The 8,825-nt window shown below is 52.0% G+C and overlaps 1 protein-coding gene across 1 annotated transcript; it reads left to right on the top strand.

Moving 5' to 3' along the window:
* Positions 1-228: 228 nt before the first annotated feature.
* pks-nrps1 (polyketide synthetase) lies at positions 229-8,732 on the top strand (the record flags this gene model as incomplete). The annotated part of the gene is made up of 21 exons (XM_007386352.1): positions 229-248; positions 309-685; positions 741-1,040; positions 1,395-1,412; positions 1,465-1,584; positions 1,636-2,285; positions 2,337-2,952; positions 3,004-3,064; positions 3,120-3,193; positions 3,246-3,312; positions 3,364-3,378; positions 3,433-3,711; positions 3,763-4,092; positions 4,142-4,340; positions 4,473-4,785; positions 4,835-5,277; positions 5,326-7,470; positions 7,523-7,824; positions 7,879-8,339; positions 8,393-8,481; positions 8,543-8,732. 21 exons carry the CDS (start codon positions 229-231, stop codon positions 8,630-8,632), a joined length of 6,969 nt encoding a protein of 2,322 aa, XP_007386414.1. The 3' UTR covers positions 8,633-8,732.
* Positions 8,733-8,825: the final 93 nt, after the last annotated feature.

Genomic DNA, 8,825 nt, shown 5'->3' with positions numbered 1-8,825 from the left:
TATACCTACCTACCTACCTACCATGACGTGACATTCATCAATCTGCCCCTGAACAAAATCAGTTTACTTAAGGGGGTCTTAGCATCACTTCATGTCACGTTTGCTGACCACTCGTAAATCTGAGCCAAGACCGATGGACTGGGGCGAGAACGTTCATCAGTTCGTCTCCAAATTTGATCCCGCATTCGTCTGTGGCTGACGAGATGTAACTTAGCCGCGGTCCTGAGAATGAGCGCGCTCGCTCTTATGTATGTGCAGCTGTGATGCTATCCGAATCCCTCCCCTCTGTTGATCGCTCTCCTCCGCAGGTCTGGTTTGATGTCGAAGAAGCCTGCGACACTCGTGGATGCCTGGATCGAAACATGTCTCTCCGAGGAATGCGCCTTACTACCAATGGCGGAATGTGGGCCCGATAGCCTTACATATCAAGATATGCTCTCAGTGTGCTGCATTCTGGCGGAAGAACTCGAACGAGACTATGGACCGACACCTACTGTGGCCATACTCAGCGAGAACCATCCGTATGTCCTCGCGGTGATACTTTCTGTGTGGCTCCTCGGCGGCATAGTGGCGCCTCTGGACCATCATGCCCCGGACGAGCTCATTAGTGGGATGCTTACAAACATTGGGCCGCAATGTGTCGTAGTTCCGGAGACGGACGCAAGGGTTCAGAAAATTGCAAGATGTACGCCATGGATCAAACTCCTCTCGACCCTGCTCCCTCTGATCTCTGTTGTTAGCTCATAATATCCCGCTCCGCGCCTTCGCTCTCGAGGGAAGTACGATCCCTGCATTGATCCGCCAGTATGGCCCCAAGAAACTCACGCCGCCTCCCGTGCATCGCCCTCCGGAGAATATTGGGCTATATGTCTTCACTTCTTCCGCATCCTCCGTCTCCAACCTGAAGGCCGTTCCGCTGTCACACCGCTCGATCTATGCGGGTTGCATATCCCAACTTTCCTGGCTTCGTCGCAATTATCCGGACAACGATTTTGCTCGATTGCGAGTCCTGGGATGGTCGCCCTGGACGCATATTATGGGTATATCGCATGACATCGGTACACACACCATCCTAACAGGCGGCTGTTACGTCTTTGCTCTGACACCCTCGACTTATCGACTTCCGGACTTATATGACGAAACGATGGCTGGCGGAGACATACCACATCGCTTAGCGGATGCAATTGTTCGGACACGAGGAACCGCATTAGCAGCTGTCCCGTGGGTTCTTGAGGGTGTCATGGCTACGTGCGAAGCATTTCGCAGCCAAAGAAGGTCTGAGATTCAGAATGCTCTCCGACGATACCAGGTTATCATATGTGGAGGGGCGAAATGCAATTCTCAGCTCCTGCAATGGTGCACAAGATTGAGGTTGAACCTAGTGATCGGGATAGGCTCAACAGAGTTGGGAGGTAAGCATATATAGTCCAGCTGGGCCAATCACCTCATTCAACTCCTGCATAGGTCCTCTTTTCCACGGTCGTTTAGTCGATTGCATGGATGCGGGCTGGCGGATGGAGGATAAACTTATAGCGGATGCTCAGCTCACGCTTCTCGATCCGCAGAGTGATGGAAGAACCACCAGTCAGTCATTGAGTTGTTCCGTCATGAGCGGGAGTTCATAGCGTATCACAGGAGGTGAACTCCTGATTCGAAGTCGTCTCATCAGCCGCGGCTATCTAAATCATGATAGTACGGCTTTCCGTGGAGATGATGAAGGATATATCACCTTTAGCACAGGAGATATATATTCGTTTACGGACGGTCGATACACTTGGGAAGGTCGCAAGGAGGAATATATTCAGCTCTTATCCGGAGAACAATTTGATCCAAGAACAATCGAGCGACAGCTGGACGGCTCTGCTGGCATTTCCCGGTCCTGTGTGGTTGGCGATCGGTTCCTAGGCGCCACCTCTCGACATGTTTGTGCCATCATCGAGCCTGACACCGGTAGTGGAGATCGAGGCGATATCATGCGTGCCATAGGTGTCATAAACCGTGATTTACCGCCTCCTCTGCGCATCACACCACGCCGGATCCTGATACTCGAAGGCGACGAACGACTGCCACTGACGAAGAAAGGGATGTTATTCCGCAAGAAGCTTCGTCGGCTGTATCAAGATAGATTGGTGGACAACTTCGGTCAAGTGGCCGGACGTGATAAACATAATCAGCAAGCACCTGCAATGGATGACGTCCGCCAGACGGTCATCACCGTTATCAGTGGCATTTTAGGCGTAGAGAGAGACGCGTTAGAGGCCGACCAGAACTGCACGTTCGCAGAAGTACTTGATCTTCCCTCTGTGATCATGACATGGACTGAATCATATCCACAGCTGGGCATGGACTCGCTCATGGCGGTCGCTGCGGTGAACGCGCTGAACGAGCGGTTTCAACTAACGTTGCCTTTATCGACATGTCACGACCATATCAATGTTCTCGCCCTCACGACGGCCGTCGTCGGCGCCCTGGCGCCTCACTCTGCGTTGTCCCACGACATCCGTGCAAGCAGCAGACAATATAATCAATCCTCTATTGAAGTCGTTATTGTTGGCCAGGCTGTCCGCCTTCCTGGTGGTCTCGACACGTCGCACAAGCTATGGCAGGCATTGATTGAGCGCCGAAAGGACATCATGACCCCCATACCGCCGCATCGGTGGGACCACGCAAGCTTCTACTGTCCTACCGTCGAGAAGCCAGGTGATGTAACCCTGGATCGAGCGGGCTTCGTGGATATCGAAAGCTTTGATGCATCTTTTTTTGGTATATCCGCGTCTGAGGCGTTATCGGTTTCTCCGTCCGTCCGTCTAGCACTCGAAACTGCATTCGAAGCATTTGAAAATGCGAATATACCTGTATCGCAAGTTAAAGGCTCGAATATGGGAGTTTGGGTGGCTACTGGCCCGGATGACGGCTATTCTCATCTTCTATTCGCTGAAGGAGGCTTCAATAGTACGTGGTTATGTATTGCACATCGACAAGAACTGAGCCCATTCTCTTCAGTATATAACCGGTTCTACGGCCAAGGCATCGCCAACAGTACTGCCTGCGGCAGACTTAGCTAGTGCGTCTGCTCCAGCACCTATTCCTATAGCGACTGCTTATGTCATTGTTGTCAGCCTTCTCGACCTGCACGGGCCTTCAGTAACAATTGACACGGCTTGCAGTGGCGGCCTAGTCGCACTTGACCACGGTACGTGACCATGACTGAGCGCTGCCGATCTACTATTGACCATTAGACTTAGCGGTTCAGTATTTGCAGAGCGGTGATGGCGATAGTGCGCTGGTATGCGGCGTAAACACCCACGTTTGGTGAGTACTCTATGAGAGTAAGGTGACCGCGGCGCTTAAGTATCTTCGTAGGCCAGGAATTCTTGGGTAAGAAATTACAGCCCGTCCTGTATAAAGACGTTCAACGGAAGACCTTGCTAGGTTCCTCTCCGCCCAGCGCATGACATCCCCAGGAGGGCGTTGCGCCACATTTACCGAGGAGGCGGACGGCTACGTTCCCTCCGAAGGAGCCGTTTCCTTGATACTGAAGACTCGATCTGCTGCTGTTCGTGATGGAGATACAATCCTTGGTGTGATCAAGAGCACGGCAGTACAGCATAACGGCCGTACACAAGGTCTTATCGCTCCAAGTGCGAAATCACAGGTTACTCTGCAGAGAAATGTGCTGTCAAAAGCAGGGCTACAACCTTCCGACTTGCAGTAAGTATGTGATAAGACATTCGACGACTAATTGCTGATCAACGCCTCCAGTTTGGTCGAGGCGCACGGTACCGGGACTCGGCTCGGTGATATCATAGAAATCCAGGCGATCAACGAAGTCTTTGCCGGCTCTCATGAACTTCGATCTCCTTTGATCGTCGGCGCGGCGAAATCGTGTGTCGGACACACTGAGAGCGTCGCTGGCTTAGTAGGTGTCGTAAAGACACTTTTGTCCTTCAAGCACCGCACCGTCCCGGGCTTGGTTCACCTCACCGAAGGGAATCTCAACCGTGGCATAAATTGCAATGCGGTACCATTACGTATCCCTGCGCGTACCGTTTCTCTCAGGCACGATTCGGGCCCATCTCGGGGCCTTGTCTTGTGAGTCTTTTGTTGCTCATGTATTGACCCCCTTGCTGAAGATTCATAGGGCGTACGGCTTCGCAGGTACCATAGCTGCTGCTGTGCTGGAACAAGCTAATGAACAGCGCCGCGCACAAGGTTCAGCACCACAACGTCCACAATATATGATCTTTGCCGTTAGTGCGAAGACAGGCGCCGCTCTTAGAGATCTTATCTTCAAGTACATCTCTTATCTAGCCCATACTCCGGAGGAATTCTTCGAAGATGTGTGCTATACCACGTGCATCGGACGAGAACATTATCGCCACAGGTTTTGCTGTGTGGCGACCTCTGTTTCCAATTTACGTCGCCAACTTCAAGATGCAGCCGATTCAGTTACGCTTGCTTCTTGCAGACAGGGACTCCAAGTGGTCCACGCGTTCCCAGGACAGGGTTCACAATATCCTGGGATGGCCAGAGCTCTTTGTGCCTTCTCCGGGTACCGAGAAATAATCCTGGAGGCTTGTGCAAAGGCGTCTAGCTTACTCTCCGTCGATTTTCGCGCCTTGCTACTCGAGGAGTCGCAAGATACAGAGCATTCGCTCGACAGCACCGATATAGCCCCTGTCTGCATATTCTTGTATCAATATGCGGTATCCACCTGGCTGCAGAGCATTGGAATCAGCGCTCAAGGTGTTATTGGACACAGCGTCGGAGAGATTGCCGCTTCTGGTATGTAGACGTAACTATTCCCCGCGAGCACTCGTTCATTCTACTATAGTCGTTGCTGGCGCGCTCTCGTTTGAAGGGGCCGTGCGGTTCATTATAGCTCGGTCAGCGGCCATGGATCACGATACTCCGGAACGCGGAGCGATGGCAGCATTGTTCACTTCCGAAGAAACGGTCAAAACTCTGATCCGAGAATCTGACCTAACGGATGAAATCACTATCTCGGTTTATAACTCAGAGCAGAACCACGTTGTTTCGGGGAAACGATCGGCGCTGGAACGTTTGCTTCGAATCGCCGAGGCATCTGGTGTGAAAAACATTCTTCTGAAGGTCAAACAAGGATTCCATAGCCCATGCATCTCGTTCTCGCTACCTGCAATCCAAAAGTGGCTAGCGAATCATGAGGCTGAACTGGGATCGCCCTCGATTCCATATTATTCGTCTTACTTAGGGGGCCTTGTCGGTCATGATCAGAGGCTCGATACAGAATTTTGGGTGAGTCGACGAAAACCGACGTGTAGCGCATATATTCACGTCTCATAGGTCAACCATGCTGCACAACCTGTGCGCTTCAGTGACGCCTTCAGAGCTCTGCGAAAAGCATCCGCTCCAACTGTTCTGGTTGACGTCGGCCCACAACCATTCATACTCGCGTCTTCTTCCACGCTGGACTCAATTTCTGCGGACAAGATGGTCATTGGATCCTGCGCCAAAGAGGGCAAGGACCAGACATTTGCAATGCTGAGGGCGCTCGCGGTCTTACATCAACAAGGCGTGGATGTGGACTTCGCGCGTCTCTACTCGGAACGCGGTGTCGCATATTTGAAGACCGAGTTGCCTACGTACTCATGGCAAAAGAAGTGGTTCTATCCATCTGTGCGGCCATCGCGCAATGGACACGGGCAATTCACCACCTTGCCCGTCCCGACTAGCCTGAGCGATGATAGGACCATCGACGCTGGCCTCTACGAACTACTAGACGATCATCGCATACAGGGTCGACGGGTGTTGCCCGGGGCGGCGCTTGTTGCTTTACTCGCTTTATCACCTCATAATCCAGCGATGGCGCTCAAATCTCTGCAGTTTCATAAGCCCATGATTGTGGAGCAGGTCGGTGACGCGGTGCTAATGCTATTCGCAACGAATGGTTCCGTCTCCGTCACCACGCGGCAATCGGACGACGTTATATGTTCAGGTTTCGCTGGCGAGATATCCGAAAGTCCATATAACCGGCGCAATGGGCAGCCAGCAACCACCAGTCCTGCTCGCATCTTGAACAAAAAGCAAATATACTCGAACTTCCGCGAAACACAGTTTGGAAACTTGTTCAGCAGCATCCAGGACGGAAGAATTTGGAGCGACCGTGCAGAAGCTCACGTCACGATACATCCCTCAGGAGATGCCACATCTGACCTGATTCGCCAACTTGACGCCTGTTTCCATTTCTTTGGAGCATTGACGACCGAGTTTCCACCTGGTGTCGACGGTAATGAGGGCGCGTTCCTCCCATCTTCCGTAGAAGGTTTCAAGATGAACGGGAGGTCACTGCCTGCAGAATTCATTTGCCGCTATAGGCTTCCGATTTCCACCGAAAGGAAGTACAAAGTGATGTCTACATCTTTCGAGGTACTCTCGATGGAAGGCGAGGTCCTTGTTTCATGCCAATCATACAAGGTCGCCTGGATACCCTCAAGCGCAATTCATCCGCCTTTGGGTAATGGATCGATGCAGCCTAGAATGTTCAACTGGCGGTATAGATTCGACACCGATTCACTTGCATCGAGCTCGACGGATATCAATCACCATGCAAGAAGCCCATCTTTTGATGTTCTCATTTATCGTCCGACCACGTCACCCGGAGAATGTCGCCCGTCCACGACTGGCTTAATGTCTACTTGGATGCCGGTGGTTATTTCTCCCATAACGGACCGCCCTTGGGGTTCCCAAGGATGGCGCATACTTGAAGAACAAGCTCACGAAATGCATGCAATGCCCTGTACCGAGGAGAACCTGATATCCAAATTCGCGTCGAAGCAGCCATTAGTGGTTCTGGACATGACAAGCCTATGCGAGCCATCAAAATACGGGGTTTTGGTCACGACATGGGTCAGCGTTTTGCAGCTGCTGAAGTTGGTATCGAAAGGTCTCATTCAGATTCGAGGTGTCGTTGTTATCTCCTCTGAATGTGCGTACACCGAGGAGCAGACCCCTAGGCCGGATAGTCTCCCATCGCAAGCACCTCACATTCTTTCCGACGACAATGATATACCGTTGGGCGGGAGCGCCGTTCAGGGCATGGTTCGTGTTCTGCGTCGCGAGCTTGGCTTGGACGCCAGAGTAGCGTGGGGAATCGATATTCCTGCCAACCTAGACGCGGCCGTGATCAAAGAGCTGGATTACCATATACGGAACGAGGTTTCCGCCAGGCTGAACACAACTTCCGGAATACGTGACTCCTTAGTCGTGTATAGGCGAAGCGCAGAGAACAACTCCTGGACGAGGCGGCGTCCCGTTCTTTCACCCATCTGGCCAGTCCCCTCAGAACAACGAAAACTTGGGACGGGCGGTACGATAATCACGGGTTCAGGAAGCATTGGCCTCGCGCTAGCGACGGAAATAGTGAAGGAGACGGTGGATGCGCCCTCCGGAATTTTCGTTCTCGGCAGGCGAGCGGAGAGTGACCGAGTAGTCAGTACCAGTCATACCTTTCATGCTCATACTAAAGCTTGATGATGTGCAGATTCAAAGGATGCTGCACGATATTGGCCACCCGCACAAAGTGCAATACATTCAGGCAGATCTGGCAGACGTTGCTGCTTTAACCAACACACTTAAGGATCTGCAGAATTCAGAGCGTTTCGGGCCTATCAACTCGATTATACATACCGCTGGCACCGTCAGGGATTCAACCATCCCTAGTATCAGCAGGGAGCATTTCGAGGGTGTGATCTTCCCCAAGGTTCAAGGCGCATGGAACCTGCATGTAGCGAGCCTTAATGCCAAGTTAGACGTGAAATCATTCGTATTGTTGAGTAGCATCAGGTCAGTGTCTGCCACCGTAGCTTGAAGCAGGCACTGACGAAAGCTTGATTGCAGCGTTCCACTTGGAACCGCAGGGCAACTATCGTATGTAGCGGCGAACTCCTTCATGGACTCGTTGGCCGCGTACCGCAACAGCATGGGCCTTCCTGGACTGTCACTACAACTCGGTGCCTGGGAGTCGCAGCTCACAGCAAACATGAGTTTCGAAAAGGCGGCAGTGAAACTGGTGACACACGAAGAGGGCATTCCTATCGTCCTTCAGATCATCACCCGAGCGCAATCCAATAATGGCACACCGGACGGGACGATGGCGGTGCAAGGGATTGCGAAGCTCGATCTACAGCAGCTTGCAACAGATGGAGTAGCTGACAGTGATTCATTGTGGGATGAGGTGTTGAAGGACGTTCAGACGACTCGCATTGGGTTAAGGAAGGAAGACATCACGAAGGAGGCTATACAGAAGGCACTCTGGTCCAGCTTGGACCAGTGCCTCGGATCGAGCAATGATGAACCAGGTGAGCTATCTATTACAAGCGAGGATCGCTCAGTTATCAATCTGTCTGCAAAGACTGGGGCTGCAGTCTCGGGTCCTACGGTGTCGATTCCATCGCGTTCGCCCAGATACGGGGCGCTCTGGTTGAGGCACTGAGCGTGGAGGTGAGCTGAGCCGCCTGCATACACGGACGGCGTCAGATCTGACTCATCTCATCTTCAATAGGTGCCCATCAAGTTCCTGGATGATCGATATTCACTCCATGATATCATCGAGCACCTGCTATTGACGACGAATGGGGAAAAGCAAGGATAGAAATTGGCACTGAACACGAATCCTTTGATTAGGGTGGTGAAATGTTGTCTGCGTCTGTCCTAGTTTACGTAGTGAATTTCTGAACGATGGGAGCTAGCTTTTGACCACGTATAGCCCGTGCAACTCGTGAGTTTTCATGATATAATACAGATGCGTTCAGTAAATCAACGAGTACGATAGTGTGATGGGATAT

The sequence above is a fragment of the Punctularia strigosozonata genome (assembly GCF_000264995.1).
Source record: "Punctularia strigosozonata HHB-11173 SS5 unplaced genomic scaffold PUNSTscaffold_10, whole genome shotgun sequence".
In the NCBI taxonomy this organism is placed as follows: domain Eukaryota; kingdom Fungi; phylum Basidiomycota; class Agaricomycetes; order Corticiales; family Punctulariaceae; genus Punctularia; species Punctularia strigosozonata.
The sequence above is the reverse complement of the archived record's forward strand: the minus strand, read 5'-3'. Positions and strand labels throughout refer to the sequence as shown.